The sequence below is a fragment of the Astatotilapia calliptera genome, chromosome 17, assembly GCF_964374335.1.
Source record: "Astatotilapia calliptera chromosome 17, fAstCal68.1, whole genome shotgun sequence".
NCBI classification, from domain to species: domain Eukaryota; kingdom Metazoa; phylum Chordata; class Actinopteri; order Cichliformes; family Cichlidae; genus Astatotilapia; species Astatotilapia calliptera.
The window spans coordinates 31,319,188-31,340,265 of NC_137438.1; the positions used below are offsets into that span (position 1 = coordinate 31,319,188).

General features: G+C 39.9%; 1 protein-coding gene and 1 long non-coding RNA gene across 2 annotated transcripts in view; one reads left to right on the forward strand and one right to left on the reverse strand.

Annotated features, from left to right (window-relative positions):
- Positions 1-16,485, reverse strand: part of LOC113009219 (uncharacterized) — a 42,165-nt gene extending 25,680 nt beyond the window's left edge. Inside the window, exons 1-3 of the mRNA XM_026147407.2 lie at positions 15,760-16,485; positions 7,898-8,050; positions 626-1,200 (exon numbers count right to left, since the gene is read on the reverse strand). Coding sequence (XP_026003192.1) covers positions 626-1,200; positions 7,898-8,050; positions 15,760-16,408 — 1,377 coding nt within the window. The 5' untranslated portion in view covers positions 16,409-16,485. The remainder of the gene's footprint in view (positions 1-625; positions 1,201-7,897; positions 8,051-15,759) is intronic.
- Positions 16,224-18,499, forward strand: LOC145421591 (uncharacterized). Its single transcript, XR_013902975.1, has 2 exons — positions 16,224-16,559; positions 18,170-18,499. It is a non-coding gene; the product is annotated as an uncharacterized LOC145421591 (long non-coding RNA).
- The last annotated feature ends 2,579 nt before the right edge of the window (positions 18,500-21,078 follow it).

Consider the following 21,078-nt stretch of genomic DNA (forward strand, 5'->3'; position numbering starts at 1 on the left):
TGTTGAGTCGTCACTATAGGAAAAGATTGCAATTTATTCTTTTATGGTTAAAGATATGGGAGTAGTTGGCAACCCCCTATAACAACCACTAAATGACTGAAAAGTGGTATCAAGGATAACAGATTTTTCCCTAGCAACCAGTGGCTGTCAGGAGATAACTGACTGGTCTCTGAGCATCTGTGACGGTTTTAGGCAACAAGTCTAAACTACAAACTCACGAAAAAATAAATACATAAATTAATAAATCCAAGACTATATATTAACTGAACTGCTATTTATTAGTGAAATAACAGCTTTTCTGTCATGTGAAATCCCTTGACAAAGTTCAGTTTGTAGTCAAGTAAAAAAACTTTTGCAATCAAAGAAGAGAAAAGCTGTAAACACACAAAAAGGTCAAGCTTCAAGCTCTCACTTTTCATTCACATTATGAAAATATCTGACTGAATCCTGCCTAACCCATCTGAATAGCAGATCAGTGCATCCCCCGTCTACATAACTTAAAGGGTAAAGAAAAACAGTGTTTTTAATGAAACATAGTCAGCAGCAGGTGCTACACTGCAGCTGCAAACAACACTGCACTGAACTCAACATTCAAAGATCAATCTGATCAATACACATGCTGCACCTGGGACGCGTCCTCACTGAACACCAACGTGACAAACTCCTGAGCAAACCTTTCCCTCTGGTCCACTGAGAGAGAGGAGAGCTGCGACGTGTAGGCGTGAGCCACTAAGGCGCCTCCGTTAGGCTGGTTTTCTATGTGAATGTACGAGGCAAACTCCAGATCCGCCATACCGGGATACGAGCATTGCGGTTGGTGTTTGGTTGGGGAGGAAAGAGGTGACGTGGTGGACGACAACGGAGAGTTAAGTGAGTTGTGAAGAGAGTTCAGGTGAGATTTCGAAGGAGAGGAGGGCGGGAGATGGGAGCTTTTGTTGTTAGGTGGAGGATAAACAGGTAGAGGGGACTTAAATAAAGATAGGGAGGAGTCGTGTTTTATTTCAGAGGGGGAGGAAGACGAGGTGGGGGACGTGGAGGAGGGAGGGAGGAGAAGCAGGCCAGCACAGATGGTTTGGCAGGACCGGTGGTACATCTTCACATGCTTGTGCTTCTCCCCTTCTTTGTGTTTCTTCTTCTTTTTCTTCTTCACTTTTTTGATTTGCAGCTCCTCTGAGTTGATCTTGGCTTTCTCTTTGTCATCTGGACAGAGCAACAGAAAGAGAGAGAGAGAGAGGGGAGAAAGGCACTATTGAAGGATTTTTGTGCAATACCACAAAATAAGAAGAAACCCAGCTCTGAAGAGGCTTTCATGACAGATTTGTTAGAATCCATCATGTGTTATTTGATGCACAGTGGATCAACAAACTCTCTCAGCTCCCTGCTGTGAGAATAGATTTCTCCAAAGTCCTTCTAGAAGCAAGTCTTGCAAGTTAGCAGCAATCTTAAAATGCCAGGAGGCACGTTTATTGATGCATCATCTGAATTAACTTTAATTTCAGTGGTCACTGAGAAATAAATGCGCGAGTTATCAGTCAAACGTGATAAAACCCACATCAAAACTTGGCTGACTTTGCCCCAAAACCCCTTTCTCCTGAAGTTATACTTCTATTGCCATCTGCGCCATTGCAGAGTCCTCCTATAGTTTTCCTATCCAAGCTTTGAGTGCCGTGTGTCTCTTATGTCACTAAATAAGTGAAATCAGTCTTCTTGCAATAACTGCAGCTCTGAAAATGCAAGTAAAATAAAGTGAAGGGGTGGAAAAATGGAGGCTAGAAGGAGTGAGCTTCTGAAAACAGGTTAAAAAAAGAAAGACAGTAAAATTAAAAGCTTTACTCAGATTTTTGTTATTATTGATTTTAAAGTGTCTAATAATAAACACATTCAGGTACACATTTAATGCCCTACAAACAAAACAACTGAGAATAATGAGTACTAACTGTTTTAAGCAGATGACTCACTGCAAGTTTTCCCCCAGTTGGCATATCTCCTGAGGTGTATGCATAAAATAAAGTGAAAAACATTGAAACTAAATCCCTTGAGAAAAGCAGATATGACTAAGCCAGGAAGCACACTCTCCAGTGGCATATTTGCAAAGACATAATACCGTACATGGCAGTCCATCTCTTCAACGCCTCAGGCAGGACAACATGGAACATGCAAATTTATGCAAAGTGCTACTGTATCTGTTTGTCTATGTGTGTGTGTGTGTGTGTGTGTGTGTGTGTGTGTGTGTGTGTGTGTGTGTGTGTGTGTGTGTGTGTGTGTGTGTGTGTCAAAGCATGACAATTTGGATACATGTTGCTTTCTAGTTTCTGATTCCACAGTTATTGTGTAAACACATGGACACGTATGCATTTACAGTAAATATATACGTGCACTTCAGTCATGATGACAGTGGTGCTGCTGCCCTCACCTCACTAACGCACATGCACAAATACACAGCTTTAGTCTAGTGTGTACCCCACACAAGTTCAATGCCACACAAGAAAGGAGGGAGACAGAAGAAAGCACAGTGGGGGTGGGGGTATTTGCAGTACAATAGCTGAGCTACTAATCCAAAAGCGCTTTAACCCATAGTCACCCTCCCCCAATTCCCTGTACACCCAAACAGACGTTTATTCCTTCAACCTCCATCAAATCACAGATGAAGCAAGTTCAACATACCCAGGATCTCTTTCTGTGATCTGGCTTCACTTATCCCGATGTCAGGCTAAGCAGTCACACAAAGGCGGTTATCAACTGGATAACTGAACCCAGGGTTTCCCAATCTAGCTACACATGAACGAGGCGGTGTTGGCAGCGTGTGACCAATCACAAACATGGAGAGGCCAACCGGCAGCACAGCGGAATATTTTACCTATAACATTAAAACAAGTGTGAAGTGATTGCTGAAGGCAGCAAAGCTGCTGTTACCTAAACAGCAGTGTGATTGATAGAAAAAGCACTGTACAGTAAGTGTAGTACTACAAAGCTCTGTCTGAATGTGTGCACTCTAAAAGCTTTAGTCAACAAGACTTAAAGTGCTATGCCAGCTATGTAAGTTTACCAGTTTCACTGGGTCTATCTTTAATACGCCGGAGAATGTGACAGTTATGATCATGTCATAACACTGTATACAAGGTTACAGTAATATGAAACCATTTTAAAATTGCTTACAGCCAATAGTAAGAAAAAAAGCAAAACTATATTAATGCTCTTTAGTGAGACACAAAAACGTCCACGGTCAAAAGGTCCCAGAGATCATCCAGGAAATAGCCTATTATTTTCCAGACAACTGATTGGTCATTAGGTGGTGATTTTGTACCTTTCAGTCTTTTATCTGGAATATAGCCTGCTTTGAAGCACATTCAGTGTGCTTCATTGTTTATCGTACCAACGCTGAAAGTGTCTATTAATGAATATAACCTATTTTTCTGAAAAATTATAATATATACTTGATTTAAATAAATAAATAAATAAAATAAGGCCTTAAAAAATGAAAATCATAATAGACAAATGGAGTTGCTGCAACATGTTGCCACTTGAAAACATGTTTTGTCTGGTTTTAAATCTTCTCTGGATTATAAAACTCAATTCAATACCGTTTTATTTTACAACAGTTGCCTCAAGGTCCTCTGTATAGCAAGGAAAGAGCCTACAAATTTTCCAAAGAAAAAAGCCCAACAATCACATTGGAGTAAACACTTGGCAATAATGGGAAGGAAAAAACTCCCTTTTAACAGGAAGAGCAACAAATATCTTGTTAAAGGAATACAGTTCACAGCATTTCTATTTGTGATCTGTAAAGGGGAACAAGGATCTACACTTCTATCAGAAACCAATAAAAAACTGTTTCAACTGTATAATATTTACTTGATGGTACAAACAGTTGATGGCCTAACTGTCTTTTGTTCATTTTATGTGTACCCTGATGAAGGCTACAGGTCAAACACATTGGTAAAGTAATAAAGTTGTTCTTCAAACTACAAGTGTTGTTCGACCTTCAACCCAGAAAGTTGGAAGCAGGTGAATTTATGCCATAAACATCTACTCTACACAACAGTCTATGTTACCAAGTCAGCCGCCTATTTCTGCAAATTTTACAAAGAACAAGTTATTGTGCTCCTTCTTTCTATTTGGCTTAAAACCAACATGCTCCCACTGGTGATGTTTTGGCTTAACAGCTAAATCCATGCTGTTAATTCTCAACAGCTGCTTATTGCAGTGCAGCCGGCGCAATAGTTTAACTTGATCACCTTGAAGTGCCATTAATAGAAGAGGGCAAAACTGGTGAAAAACAACATGAAAATAGTGATGTAATTTCATCCAGCTGTGTTTAAAGAGGTACAATTAGTCAGCTGAAATTATTATGATCAGGTGATTGTGAAGTAAATGTGACAGGCTTATTATTACGTGCCAAACATAAAAAAAAAAAATCTTGTATCAGTCAGGCTTGTTGCATTCATTACTGTAGAAAATCACATTATATCTAGGGTAAAATACATTTTCCTAAAATAACCAATGAACTAAATCATTAGACTTAATTTGATCTGCTAACAACCAGTTTTAATTATCCGTTATAATAGGTCTACTTGCTCAGCCATTGGCAGCTGCTCTAAAAAAATTAAAATTGTAACTTAATATTGCACATACATGTTCACTCTGCTGATGACTTTTCCTGGGCAAAAACTGCAACTTCCCTTTTGTTTATACACAAACAAATGCATAGTTGGACCATTTGGCTGGATGGTCATGATCAGTTTATGGTCAGATAAATTCCCACTCAAATAAACACACACACAGACCCACTATCAAACAGCCTCACTGGCAGTAAAGCAGACTTACTGTCAGAATGGTCATTTGCTGCTTATTGATTTCCTATACACGTTTCCACTGGCTGCCCCTCTCTCTCCTGGTCGTCCTTTTCAATTGTAAACTTAACGCTTTCTCACTGATTAAATTTCTAACTTTCACTCCCGGTCTCTCTGTCACTGTAATACCCTCTGATTAAATGCCACACTCACTATTACAGAAAACCTTCTCTCTGGTGGGGAGAGCCCCCCCTGCCCCGCCTCAAAAATCTAATCGCAGGTTTCAGTGCGTCCCTTAAACAAGTGATTAAATAGCGGACTCTCTCACAGGACGGCTGCAGGATTAACACATGCCTCTTGCTCTCAGTCCAGTCTTTTCTTAACTCTACCCTCATAATGAGGGAATGAACCAGCATTACTAGGAAGTGTGGCCTTTTGACAGAAAATGGGAAGATTGAAATAGTGCACCAATTTATCCGTCTGTAATTTCCATCTGCAGCCACTGGTCACACTATCTGCCCAAAGCACAGCTAACTCCTTGAAATGTCACAGCGGGGTCGTGACATACCATAACAAACTCCCCCAGAGCTCTCCAGCAAATCAAATCAATTGAAGTAAAATTGGCATTCACACGTGTCAATAAGTGGTTTGTGCGTATGAGCCTGTGTCACTCTTTATTAAAAAAAAAAAAAAAGAGTGGGATGGGGTGGATCTTAAAAAGCAAAACATCCCTGTTGATAAACGGCTGAACTCAGATTACTCGCGCACAGTTAGGTGGAGATTATGATCACAGCGCTCTGCAAATAATTCACTACTGTCAAAAGGTTAACAATGAAAGTCGCCGCTGCACCGCATTGATAAGGTGTGCACGCACACGCACACGCACACAGGTGAGCCTGACTTCATCACCAGCAGGGTTGCATCAATAATGGATGCAGACAAGTGTTCAAAGAAAACCGCCATCTTAACGTATACAAAACTGAACAACAAAAGAAATGTGTTTAAGGGCAAAAATATATTTTTCTCATCATTCTAAGAAGATCTGTGACAAGAATATTTAAAAGTTTGATCTAGATAATCACCCATCAGTCACACTCTAATAAACAGGAAGTTAAAACCATGCCTGACAACAGAAACAAGCACAGAAAGGCAATTACATGAGAGAGTAACAAAGCTAAACATATTTAGGGTTGCAACTATTAATCATATTAAAATGAGTTGGGGGTTTTGTCAATTGTTTTAATTAACTATAATATAAAAAGACAACCACTTTAAGTTTTCTATTTCTGGGACAAGAAAACGGATTTTGAAGAGGGCCAATCACACTCAAGTTTTGCTTGAGCTGCTTATAATTTTTGCTTTGATCTTATACCAGGCCTGTGTGAGACCAATCAGTTCATCTACTGTCAGAAACTAACCATTTTGGCTCCCTTTCTTCCCCCTTTAAGCCATCTTTCTTTTCATTGGCTGCCTATCCCAAACTGAAATTTATATTGGCTATATATAATAATGATAATAGATTACATTTATATAGCGCTTTTCTAGACACTCAAAGCGCTATATATACACATCAAAATATGTTTACAGGAGATGGGATTTAATATAATCTGGTATTTAGCTGTGCTGATGCATCTAATCAAACAACTGTGTGACATGCGTATAGTAACGAATAGGTCATACACTCGCCTTCGTGATCACCATCTAATCCTTTATGACCATCTCCCTGAAGATGATCATCTTCAGACCATCTGCTGCTCAACACAGAAGCTACCATTAATGTGCTGCTCTTATTTCTTTGGTGTTTGTATTTTTTTTTTAATTCAATATAAAATAAGGTCAATACAGCATGTAAGCTGCTGGCTTTGGGAACGTGGAAAAGCATTAAAAGTAGCATGAACACAGTCAGGTAATTGCATATTTAAAAAAAACAACAACAAAGTGATTTTGGCCTTCCACCAAAGAACCAACATTTTTTTCAATATTTAATAAAGTTTAATCAAACTTGATATACATTTTTGTTTATCAAATGGGTAGTTAACAGGAAAATGTATGCAAAACTACATGAGGACTTGTGTTTACACACAGCCTTCCCCTCAAAGGCTCATTTAACCCAGGAAAAGCCCTGATCAATGACATTTAAAAAAAGAGGATTTTCAAACTGAAATTACAGTCAGGACCTTTATATGGAACAATATTTGGAGCATTTTTATTCTGTTTGGACTTTTAAAAACACAAAAATAAGACTGCACATAAACAGAGCTACTGTAAAACATGTACTCTAATGGTCAAACATTAAAGAATCCCATCAGAAATACTTATTTAGACCAACCTGAGAACAAGAGCAGGCAGAAATAAACACCAATAAAGCTACAAAGATTATAAAAGACGACGAACTAGCAGAGACAAAGGGAGCAAGAAATGGGAACAGGAGGGGATGACAGACTGTGAAGACTCTCAGCTTCTCCTATTACAACCACTGCTGCCTTAATTCAATAAACCATAAGGGCTAAATAAACCATAGGCACCAACTCTACATGTGAGGAGCAGCAAAGTGCAAAGGTCAACCTAACACCAGGGATCAAGTTCTCAGTGAAAATAAAAGGTTGTAACTCTGGTCACACTTGAAGAGTTCAGCCATGACAGCTAAAGTGCTAAACTGGACCTTTTCTAGCACACTGGTAGAATTCTTTTTCTGTTTTTACCCTAACACCCACTGGGATGCTGAGCAGTTGTGTATGCAGCTTGTACATTGGAAACATAATGATGATTTACTGTACAGCGCACTGTGGAAGTGGGTCATGTTTGGTTACCTTAGCAGCAGATCTGAGCTCCATTTGTATATGGAAAAAAACAGTATTTATGACTCAATGCTATGCTACTGCAACATGTGTGATGTGTTTTATTTGCATGGTTTTTGTTTCATTTATTGCACACAACACACTTACGTTTGTAGTTGTAGTTTACTTTTATTTTAGTAGTTATATTTTCTGCCAGCAAATTAAACGCTGATCCATTTTAATGTGCAACTTTCTCTAATAATAGAAAGAATCATTTAATTCATCTCTATAAAAGTCACTTAGTATGCATGTGTGCAAGTTTCCACCAACCTTTAATCGGCTGCTTGACTTCTCCATTCTCCCTCTTGATCTCATTCATCACTTTGTGCTTCTTCTTCTCCTTTTCTTTCTCTCGCTCTTTGACCTTCTTCTTCTCCCTCTCCTCTCGCTCCCTCTCCTTCGCCTTGTCCTTGGTGGAGTGATCTGTGGAAGCAGTGAGCAACGTTTCATGTCTCGATGGTGAAAGCACATTAGCATAAGATCTCAGATGTACCCCCACGCAAGCATGTACACAGATGTTTGAGTGCACTTTGCTCGCTCCGATTTGCTTCTCTAACAGCTCACCTGTTCTCTTGCCAAGCCCTTCACCTCTGCTATCACTCTTGACTTTTAATTTTGTTGATCTTTCCTCTACAAATGTTTTTTCCCTACTGCGAAAGGAAAAAAAAAATCATCCCATCGCCAAACCCATACTTTTATCTAAGCCCTGCAATGACCTTCCCTTTGAGAATGCAGCAGCCGCTCTGCAACTTCACTCAAAACAGCACAGTTTCATCAAGACACACCTCATCCCCAAAAAACGTAACCCTCTACTATCATTAATATGTTCCCATTTAATTTTAAAAGTCCTAAAATCCTCTCTTTGCTTTTCAGCTTATTTTCTTTTCCTTTTCCTGCACGTCTCCATCCAAGTGTTGAGCAAGTGTAGCACATTGAGGAATTGGAGTGCGCTCTAATGCAACGCTCAGTGCAAATCGCTGCGGATGAGAGCATCAGTTTTAAAATGTCAGTATCACATGCACACACCTTTTCAGCTGGATTGTTGGAAAGCTTTCGGAAAGGTGTGTTTAAGTGTGAGGCACCCCGGCAAACAGACATTTATTCTTTAAATCTGCACGTCTCCCCTCCAGCTGAGCTAAAAACCCTTACCCATCTTCAAATAACCCTCGTTTTATATATTTTTGTATTCCTTGATTTGCTTTATAAAAATCCTTTGTGTTTTCCATAGTGTTATTTTGTCCATTCCTTCTTTTCCTTCCCAGAGAACTTTTTTCCCCCCTTTGAACTCAGTCGGATCCATCTTTGAAAGGAAGCCGTGTTTTCAGACTGTTCACTCTTCTGTGGATGTAGGGAGTGGGAAAGTGAACACAGTGTGGTTGCACTCCCTGTTTGTGGATCAAAGGAGAAAAAAAGCTTTCAAAGTAAAAAGGCTTATAGGAGCATTAGGAGAATTAGATGTACATTGATACATTTTTCCATCATAGTACTTAAATACACTTCAGCAGACTGTTTTGCTTTTACTACTTAAGACGCAGGTGATCGTGCTCCTCATAGCTTGTGGTGAATAGTGGAATGCCAAGGATGTCAACGTTCCCTATGCAAAAGAAATGCTGCTAAATTACTAGACAGTGTAAGCTGCCTAGTGGAAAAAAACAGCACGTCTCAAAACGACAATTTAGCTCCACAGGAAACAGCCTACAAAGGAGCGCTCACTCAGATCTGTTGCCAGATTTATAAAAACATGTAAGGCCATGCCAGAGCAGTAACATTCATAAGCCTTAACTTTAGAGGAAATGGCAGTAAATTAGTCCAGGTGGCTGATGTGAACTGAAAATATACAGTGAAGCATGTTGATTTCTCTCACCTCGAGAGAAGGGGCTTTCCCGTGAAATAAAGAAAATAACAGGGTGAAACCAGGGTTTTAACTGATGACACGATCCGAGAAAAGATGTCAAGGCTTCGATGGTCACAAGTTCTAAAGCTAAGTTCATATTTCCAGGGCAAAACAGCACAAAACTAGAGATCTGAATGAATTTGAAATGAACGGTATCCATGTGACTGAAGCATGTTTTCTTCCCCCTCTTCATTCCGTTTTCTGATTTTCTAGCAGCAGCCAGTTAGGAAGGGAAACACAGCAGGTAGTTTTCACGGTTTGGATGATCACAGGAGAGATAAAACTTTGAAAGACAGAGAGCCAGAGGCCGGCAGTTAGTAAACTTCAACGACGCAACCACTCATCTATATCTCATTTCTTCTTATCAAGAAAAATTACGCCAAAATAAAAATTATCAGAAAATATAAAAAATGTGCATACTGACATTTTAAAGTTGTTACATTTCAAAGGGAACCCCAGATCCCTCCAATTGTCTGCCATTAAAAATTAAATAGCAATAACAAAGCATAATTTATAGTTTCAACATCAAAAGTGCACCAGCTTAATGCCCATATTTACCCGCTAGCTGCTAATTCACATGATAAAAAGTGCATTTTGGGTAAATTTTAAACAGTCATATCACCATTAGTGATAGGTGGCTTATTATGTTAAAGGTCTGCTTTATACTGCCATTATGATACCAGGCTTATCCTCTAGCCAAGGTTTCTCTTGTGGCAAAATCATTTTCGAATACAGGCCAAAGTTTCATTTGAGGTTCTATTTACTTGGGAAAGGTGTCACAGTGGTCCAGTGGTAAGTAATGTCACTTCACAGCAAGAAGGTTCCACCCAGCTGCAGACTTTCCACGCATGCATGTTTTTTGCTCATTTGTCGGCTCGTCTCCCTGTGCCTGTGTGGGCTCCCTAAGGATACCCCAGCTTCCTTTCAGAGTCCAAAGACATGCTTGTTAGGTTAACTGGTGATTCTGGGATTGGATATCAGTGTAACAGTGAGGCTGCGTCCACACAAGAAACTATCGGCAGCAACCTGGCAACCCCAAGAAGTCAATGACTTCAACAACATATGGGAGGGGAAAAAAGAAAAAGAAAAAAAGAAGATCATTCTAGATATAAAACTTTTCTCAACAGAAACTACCAGTGAGACTGCAGGATACTGCTGATTGACATATGACATGGTAGTAAATACATTAGAGGCTTACCTAGGCAACGAGTGGCCATTGCCCAAGGATACGCTACCATTGGTGTCACTATCTAAAGCCTGGAATGTCTACATATCTACCAGCCGGTAACTTAGAGGGATGGGCTTCTTCTTCATCTGTTCATTGTGCTTTTTTCTTTGTTGGGGGGGGATGGGGGTGGTAATTAACAAGACCATGCAAATCTTGTTTTTTCTGGAAGAATCTGAGGCCTTCAAAGATTAGACACACTGAGCTCTCCACTGTGAACAACACAGTTTGAGCAGAATTTTCATGTGAAAATGTGCTGGATACTTGCAAGCTCACATTTTCAGCAGTAAACATGCTCTCTGTGAGATGCTGAGCATAATGGGAAGAAGAAAAAAACTTGCCCAAGGCCAAGCATGTGTTCATATTTTAAGGAGAAAAAAAAAATCAAAATGCAAAACACTGTAACAGGGAGCTCAGCATTTTATCAGTTTCCCATCAGTATATACATGTACTGCAACTGTAAATACGGTTGCAGTACATGTTAAAATGAAGGCGATTTTAATAGAAAAAATACATGATATGTGTGAAACTAGCTGTTAAATCTAAGCATGATCAAAAAACATTAAAGAAAAAAAATCACTGCAGGGCTGCAGGTACACTCATCTCTCAGGAAAATCCTGCTACTCCAGATGGTCAGTCCACCCCTGCTGGTGTGGCAAATCCATGCTTCACCAACCAAAATGATTTAGCAATAGGACTCATACAGTGTTTGTCATTGTATTGGCAATGCACACGCTGTGCTAAGGATCTTGCCATTTTTTTCAGAGGAAAAAATACAAATTAAAAAAAAAATAGCCAAGAGAAACTTAATTGGGCGATGATGGTAGTTAAGCTTCATTTTCTCCTCAGTGTAATTCAGATGTGCAGCTCCAGACATATTTGGTGGTTCTTTAAGCATGGTAAATTTACATCCACACAATAAACTAATTATGGGCTTTTAACAGTAGATAGAAATGCAGAGAAGTCAAAGCTACAACACAAAACAACCGTAACACTTGCCAAAAACAGAACTGGTTACATGAATTTTAATCTCTGCATTATGCAGCACAAGTGTCTGAATGGGCATAATATTAGGCTTTTGCACAAACAGCTACACTTAAGGACTTGATAATATTCTTGCTTCTGCATATTAAAAATGGAAACAGACCGGAATTATGCTTTTAATATCACTATAAAATTGCAAAAGGTAATGACGAATTAATATCTACAGAATCTGCTCTCAAATTTGTTGACTGTAAGCATTGATGGTCTAAAGCTCCCACTAAATGAAGCTTCAATTATTCAATCAATAGAAAGAGAACAGCACTTTTGCTTTTTCCGTTAACAATGGTTAGTATTAACAAAGGCAAGTTTGGAGACTCTAGCTGGTAAAAAAAACAAAAAAAAAAAACGAGTAAACAGCAACTACATGATCTGAGATAAGCAGCAAGCAAAGCCTGTCTGGTTATAAGCCCAATAAAACCAAGGTAAAACATCAGCTACTGCTACTTGAGAGAGGCTCGCTGACAAATCATGGCCGGTGGTAACATTTTGTGCAGCACTACAGTAAACTTCATTTATCAACAGTTCATGTCATCCTGTGATATAGCAGTGCAGAACAAGAATTTCAATTCAGTTAGTGGCGGGCAATGTACTCGATGATTAAATAACATACAAGTACCAGCTAATATACCTACTATAGCTTCTCAAAGGCTTCTTAATGTACAGTTTGTTTGGCTGCAAATACCTCCTGGCATAAAGTGCTGGAAAGATGAAGCCTTTCAACTTCTTATCCTCGTTGCTTGTGGTATTAATTATGTGACACAACAATTAATGAAAGTAACCCTCTGTAGTAGGTCTTGGAACTGAGCAGAGAGACTGAGAATGAAGAGAGGAGACTGGAAGCACATCTGAAGAGGAGAGCTACGTCTGCTGTTTGGAGGTTTTTAAAAATAAAAATTGGTATTGACGTCATTTTTGTGCAACATTTTCTTTGTATACTGGAATGCTTTCACTGGAACTTGGTCTGAGAACCTCTGATTATGGCTAAATGTATTCGACAAACTGCATTTGCAATATCAAACTGTGTGTAAATATAACAACAGCTCAGAAGGCTGCATAAATACTTTACACAAGGTCAAACTTGATTTGCAACTAGCTCAACTTCCCAATTATACCTACAGCTTAAAAATTCCCTTTTCTTGGTCTACTGCACTTTGTCTGACTCATGTATCCTATTTCAGCATCAAATGTAACTGGCAGTCACAGCTCCCTGGCACTTGCTTTTGCCACTAATAATATTACCATGATGATGTGATACTCTTTGGATCCCTGTAGGAAAGATTCTTTCCTTGCAGGAAGGTCAGAGCATAAATTTGCCTCAAATACATGTCCTTCCGCAGAACAGCAATCTTGTCAATTTTCTCATTTTGTTTAGAATTAATGTACATTTTGAGCTCCACATTCACATTCACACACTTCCTCATCTTCGACTTAATATAATTACAGTCTCCTACTGCTGGCCATTGAGCAACTCACTAAAGCAATTAGAGGTTCAGTGCTTTACTGAAGAGCACCTCAGTGAAACTGTTGCAGGAGCGGTTTTAGTTATCACTACTAAAGGCTGCATCTATATTTAGCCAGTCAGGTCCAGAAATGAAAATCATAAGCTGCACTAAGTGACTTTAAGTGGTATAACTGCCTAATGGAAAATATTCATTACAGAGTTTGGGGTGAAAATGACACATTATCTGCAAAGCAAATCATGTGATGTTTTGTGGGTAATCGTTAAAGCCACATCTATGTGTTTTAAATAAAACGCTGCCACCAGCCACATATTTACATGAACATATTAAAGTTGCACTCAGCGCAGCCTGTTTACAAGACTGCGTGTCTCAAAGTGTTTAGGGCTACAGGCCAACAACACGTTTCCTTCTGGTACCCTAATTGTTTGCGGTGACTGTTCAGAGTATGTCATGATCTCTTAAACTACCCAACTGGAAAAGGGTGACATCATGCAATCACATGTGCCCACCCTTTCTAGTGTCTAAACATTTAACAAGTGAATACATGTCCACACATTGGCAAGCACAAATGTGCATATGCATGGGTTTTGGCACGATGCTTTGGTGTGACAAAAGGACGCTGATAATAATTAAACAAATTTTAAATGTTAGACAATGATAACCTGAGAAAATACAAAATTAAGTTTTATAATAATTTCACTGATTAGAGGAAACCAACAACAATAAAAAAAATAAATTAAAAAAAAAAAAAACAATCAAACACAAAAAAATGCCCAAAAAGCTAACAACTCTCCAAACCTACCTGTGGAAGAAAATAATGCCTTGTGAACTTAATAACGGGTTATGTCACCTGCCGCAGCAAGAACTGCGATCAAGTATTTACAATAACCAGCAATGAGTGTTTTACATCGCTGTGGGGAAATTTTGGCTCACTCTTTGCAGAATTTTTCTTTTTTTAATTCAGCCACAATGGAGGGGTTTTTTGTTTTGTTTTTGTTTTTTTATTTTTACCATGAACGACCTGTTTAAGGTCATTCCAAAGATTCTTAAACTGATTTTCTTTACAACTGAATGAGCTTATCACCGATCAATTATGGGATGTCACCCAGGTCCTGAAGCAACAAAGCAGCTCCAGACCATCACCATCATTTAAGTGATTTCTTGTTTTCAAAGCTCTGGAAGTGATCGAGCCTGCTTTTAATTATGATTTAACAAGGAGAGGCAGTTACTTTTTCACACGGGGCCGGGTAGATTTAGAAAGCTATTCTCCTTTAATACATTAAACCATCATTTAAAAATCTGTTTTTGTATTTACTCAGGTTAACTTTGTGTAATAGCAAATGTGTGTGATGAACCGAAACAAATGTGCAAAAAAGAAATGAGAAATCAGGAAAGGGGAAAATACTTTCACAACACCATGCACCATATTAAAGGACGCAATCGAGAAAATAAGACTATTTATCTCCCTCTCCCACCCAACCATCTAAATGGCATTTAACAAGTGCAGTGGCCACGCTCAAAACAAAATATTCTCATTAAAGTCCAAGTGTAATTACAACATTGTAGCAATAAAGATGTCTGTGTAGAAATGAATGCTTTGGGGGTGTGAAGGTTGAATTTCTGCATGTACAACTGTAGATGATGCAGTATCAACAAGCCACGGAGCTCTGTGTCTGTTTCCCCTTACAGCCTGGGGTTACAGAGGGGGGCGTGGTGCTCTACCAAAACAACACTTACCCTATAATGGCGGGCGGTTTTTATATTGTTATGACAGCACACATGTAACGCCAGGACATACACAGTTCCCAAGGAAAATAAATACTTGCACGCGCAGGGATGTCATTGATTAACGAGTCTCAACTATAACACTGGTGTGACAAATGACAGCTCGTTTTTATAAACGTTTTTAAGATGCCGTTATTTATTAATTTGTTTATCTTTTAACTGTACTGGGTCAGTGGTTAACGTAGACAAACAAGGGTGGATATGTTTAGTCAATGCGACGTTAATATGTTTAAAAAAAAATTACCGCAGGACGAGCGCGGCTGGTTGCGATAACGGCCAGGTCGCGCGACTATACTGCTCTGGAACGCGGCTCCAGTAGAGCTCGAGGGTTCACAAGCGGGTGAACAAGCGACGGAAAGCTGGCAGCCATACTCCGCAGAGACTCCATCGATTAAAACTGCTGCGCTTTCACACGCTCCAAACTCGACGCGAACACGTTCCCGAGCGACCAAATATCAATTAATGCAACGCTCGAGGATTTTTTTCGGGCATCTTGCACGACGTTAAGGGGCGCCCTTTTCAACAGCAGCCATTCCGAAAAACGGGACCGTTTACAGGCAGATGAGAAAGCAGAGAAACTGTACACTCCGGGGCACATGTTCGTATCCCGAGCGGCTAGCCAAGTCACTATAAAAGGGCAGAACTCTAGCCTGCTTATAATAAACACAAAGTTTATTAATGCCACTAACTAACTCACAAAATAGATGAAAACATAATGGCTTACCTTTTGGTGGCAACGTGACATCTCCATTTTCTTTCTTCGCCGTAGAAATGTTATTAAATTTACCGACGTCGTTATTAACAGTAGTCCCAGATCCGGAGGTCAACAACAGTTTATGTTTCTTTTTCTCCTCTCCGCCTCCTTTCCCTTTTCCCCTCTCTTTCTCTCGCTGTTTATCCTTACTTAGTTTCTTGGATTTGGAGGAAGAAGGTGCCTTATGGAGGAAGAAATCGCTCTGTTTAAAGACTTTGTGATGGGTTATCGGTGTCTGGGACCCACCAGTAGCACCCACCGGAGACCGGTTGTTGTTGCTGCTGCTGGTGGCCGTCTTAACCGGACTACAGCTCCACAAGCCCGAGCTGCTGCCATAACTCTGCAGCTTCGTGTGCTGCTGGAGTTTCTCTTTACCGCTACCGTTGCCTCCCACTCCTCCGTCCCTGTTGAGTTTCTTGGGTTTAACGCTCCTCTCTTCGACTCGGACCTTCTTGGGCGGCGGCGGCTGGTTGAAATCACGGGAAGACTGGGAGTCGTTACCAAGGGTTCCTTTCGCCTCGGTCGGCTTGCCGAGCGCGCTTTGAACGGAGGCTACAGTAGGAGTAGTAGCAAGGGAGGCAGCTCCAGAGAGGTGAATACTGCCCTGCGAGTCAGCCATCTTGAGGCTTCTCTCTCTATTTACTCTCTTCCCCCAACGGCAGCCGATGCTGCTTTTTTTCCGCGACGTTCAGACAGGCGATGAAGGGGCGGGGCCGAACTTGAATTGACAGCCAGGCAGCGAGGAGGCGGGACTCAGGCTCGACTGACAGGTAGCGAGGGGAAAAAATAGAGGCGGGGCTTAAGTATCTGTGCCTTAGCAGCATGTGTTGTATTTTACGTACGATCTATGGCATTTTGTGTTTATGAAACAAGGAAAGGTGTAGATTTTAACTATGAGGAGCCAAATATTTCTAAAGCTCAACAACTTTTTGAGTACTGAAATGCAGCCCTTAGATTTTTAAGATTAAATTTAAATCATATGCCAACTTTCATTGCTCCAAATCGCAACAAAGTTATATTTTTAAAGGTAGAGATCCTACAGCATTATGGACCAAAACCATAAAATCCAACAGTTTTCTCTTGCATAATATTTGGGGACAGTCCCAAAGCAAAACTTACAAATAGGTTCAAATAAGACGTATGTTTGCATGCTTAATGTCTGTGGCTGACCTGATCATTTGAACACTACCGCTAAACCTCAGGTATGAGGGTGTTTTAAACAGTGGACCTTGTTTCTGCTGAAAAACAAAAACAAAAAGAATCAGTAATAAAAAAAAAACAAACTTGCCATCCCTAAGTAAAAATTAAATTTTCAGTGATATTAAATCACTTTGAAGTTTTCAGACATGTCATTAAAAAGACTGCATTAATCCAACATCTTAAAAGGTCCTGCACAGACGTCACTGTAGTCTATGTGCTTATATTTTGGAAGAATGTCCATAAGCTGACTGGCAGAACTTGTGGACTCCCATTAAAGAGATAAATATGCCCTCTTTAATCTTTACAACTGAATGCGCTTATCACTCTCCCTCGCACAACACATCATTAGACCGTGTCATGAATCCTCTGGCGTTGTTTACACTTTGATTTACTGAGATGAAAACATTTTCTTCAATCAGACTGGCAGAGTTCTCAGTACAAGGCCTGTCAGCGTGTGACAATCAACCATGAATAGCAAACATGATTAGCAGCTGCACGAGGGGAATTGTAAAGTTACAGCTGGTTATAAATATTGTGACAAGATTATTGCATGATGCAAGTCACGAGCAGAGATTTGATGTCTGTGCATGCAGTGACAGAAGAGATGTGTGTAAGCATGTGCTGAGTCCAGCATCGACTTTATGTGACTCATATAGCTACAGTAAATCTGTATTTTAATATTACAGGCTTTAAAAGAGAGCTGACACAGTTTCTTCTGTGCAGCCTGCTGCTCACATATCCAACACTGACTGGCTATATTTATAAGCCATTACATAACATGTTAAACTGCTCATTGGGAAAACTGAGGTGACCCAGTTAAGACAGCAACCTGGCTTAATATTAATACTCAGAGAAACAGAGAGAGAAAGAAGGGTGCATGGTGCATTCATACTGTGTTAGTGTGCAGCCGAGAGGAAAACTTTGCACAGATAATCAGGTGGTAGTAGAAAGTGTGCATAAAGTAAATAAGCACTGGGGGTGAGAGGCATGTGCACTTTATTATGCTGTGTATACAAATATCGTGCACGTGAGCCACAAACATTTAAAAAGGGTGAAGGACGTACTTGTATGCTGTGCTGTGTAATCTTTTCAAAGTAACTTTTTAAATATGTGAATGGAAGTCAAGGTGGAACCGAAAGCTACTTGTTTATTTACATTTCTATTCTATGAAAATATACAGGAAACATCCTCATTCTTCCGGACTGAAGAACTCAGAACTGAAGAAGCTTCTCGGATGAGAGGTGAAACGTCTTCAAGCAACTTAAAGAAGTCCAGACGCTTTTCTTTGCAAGCTCCTTTGACTATCAATGTAAAGTGTTTTTAACCCTAACCCAGGATAACTTTAAAAACCCATCAGTGCCTGAACCACGGTAGTTGTACTGTCCATGATTGCATAATTAATTTGAAATGAGCATTGACTACCTGTGAGCACCAGCGAATAATTATAGTACGAGTGCCCTCCTGCTGTGCTTCTCTGTGTGTAAAGTGAATACAAATGCAAAGCCCTCAAGGTCTCTGAGAAAGCCAGTGTGTGTTTATGACCCCTGCTGTGATTAATTGTCATATTAGTCTGTGTGCGTGCTTGAGTGAATACAGTCGTCTTGGCAGCTCCACAAGGTGTGTGAGCATTTCCTGGTGTGACAGCGTACACACAGACACACAAAACTCACACTGACTGAAAGTTCACGAGTTCATTTTGAAGTCAGTCACGTCTGAAAACATCAGATTACAAGTCAGCAGGCGACTAAGTCAAAGTGATGCATTAGCCATTTGACTGGTCTATAGTATAAAATAATGCTTCCTGCTGAGACGCACACATTCAAACTCACAATTATTCAGGAATATTTACATGAATGAAGGCGAAAGAGGCACATCTTTACTTAAGGTCATTTTTACTGATTGATTTCTGCAACATACAAACGTGTGTGTGTGACAGGATGGGGCTGAGGGGGCGTGGCTGAATGAGAGTCCCACAGGAGGCGATGAGCAAGCAGCAGCGAATCACATCGCTTATGGTCATGCCGCTAATGATGATTGGAGGGCAGAGGGAAAGGGTGAGTGCGGGCAGGCAGGCTCTCTCTTAAAGGCACAGGTGGGCTCTTTACTGAGATCGAGGCGTGTGCATGAGAGTGTGTGTGTGTGTGTGTGTGTGTGTGTGTGTGTGTGTGGGGGGGGGGGGGGGGGGGGGGGGGAGTGGAAGTAAACAGAAAAATGAGGATAACGAATTATAAGAGAATCAATAAAGTTAAAGACAGTCTCTTCTGTTGTGCGTGGGCATACAGATGTGTTGGAAATGACAGCCTTTCTCAAAAAAAATGGGAAAAGGCAGAAAGGAGGGCAGGAGTGGGCGAAGATTAAAGAAGCAAAAACAAAATGGGAAGTAAGTAGGAAACGACAGATGCTCCTTGTAGAGGACAGGACATTCATCTCAGTTGCGCCTTTTAAAAAAAAGAAAAAAAAAGTTCAAAAAGAATAAGAAATGATGGAGAGGAGAGTGAGTGAGAAACGTTGATGTTTGGGTGGGGAGGGGGGGGCAGTGGACTTGTGTCACAACAAACAACTGCATATACAAAAATAACTTTTCAAATACCATTTACAAAAACAAACAACCAATATTATCATCATTATTAATATTATTATTACAATCTTGTTCAGAGCCCGTTGTAGTTATCTCAAAGAGGGCTGGGCTGGCAACCTCTGCTTTTCCTCTGCCAACCAATTAAAAACTTTGTTTTTAATCTAAGCATATAATTCCAAAAAAAACAAAGAAAAAAAACAAAAACCAAACCCCTGAAATATTTGCCAGAAGCAAAAACAAGAGGGTAGCAGAATAATTTACAGTTTAAAGAAAAACATTGTGTAGAGGGAGGATTCATCATCATGCACTGATTTTCTTACATCTTCTGTTAATAGGAACATTTAGGAGATAGAAAAAAAGGAAATCTGAAGTATTTTATACCTAAACTGTTCTGTACAGCTCTTTATAAAACAATGCATATACTGTATAGTTATGGCAGCTAATGAAAGAGAACAAAAAAAGAAGGAAAAAAAAAGAGAAAAAAAAAAAAGGAGTAAACAGTAGTAGTCCTGGGTCCCTGGCTGCTGTTGTCCTATTGGATCATTGTCTCAGAAGCAGGTAAAGAACAACACGCCGTCAGATGAGAAACCAAACAAGTCTGACTTATAGAGAAGGCTTGGAGGTTTAATTTCAATCTGTCGAGTCAAAGGTTCAAGCGTTTCAGGCGATGTGTAACATTCAGACTCCGAAACACCGGGGTTTGTCGTGAGCAAACTGGCAGCTGAAAGGAAAGAAACTTTCATGGTCGATCAGCTGAGGTTTGGCAGAAGGAAAGAAACCCGACAGAAGAACAGCAAATAAACGGAAGAAATATGAGTCCCGAGCAGACGAGCCAGAAACACCGAAAGAAGAAAAGAGCAAATAAAGGAGGGCTGCCATCAGCTGTCTTCTCTGAAAGGTGGACTAAGGCAGGCTCATGGTCCCAGTTGTGAGAGTCAGAGTCACAGAGCTAACAAGTTCGGCTTTTTCTGTGTTTAATGTCATTTTATCTCAAACGTGGGTAGCTTAGAAAAAAAAATTCTCCAATTCATTAATTTAAGGTGGGACTGTACTCTTTGGTTCAGCTGCTTGGAGCTCACACATATATACTACACTTTACACAAATTCATTGGCTTTAATCTTACCGTTTTTGCTTTCAGACTATAGACTGTATATAGAAGATGTAACCACCATCTGTTTTTGATTTCCGTTTTTAAAACCTCAACTTTTCTTTTTCTTTTTTTTGACAGGTCATATGATCCGTAAGTGCTTAGTATTAGATTAATAAAATGCTAGAATTTCACTCACTGACACTGAAGCACAAACTTCTTTGATATGTCTGTGCAACAAGTCAGATACAAAAATGCCCCATAAATCACCAGCATCGCAAAAATGCTTCCTGTTTGGGTAAACCTGTCAATCAAAACAACGCCCCCCCACCCCAGCTTTAAGCCTCACCAGTACCCATGTGAATAAGTAATGTAAAAATCCACCCACCATATTCTTTATATAAAGAGGCAAATAAGTTATAG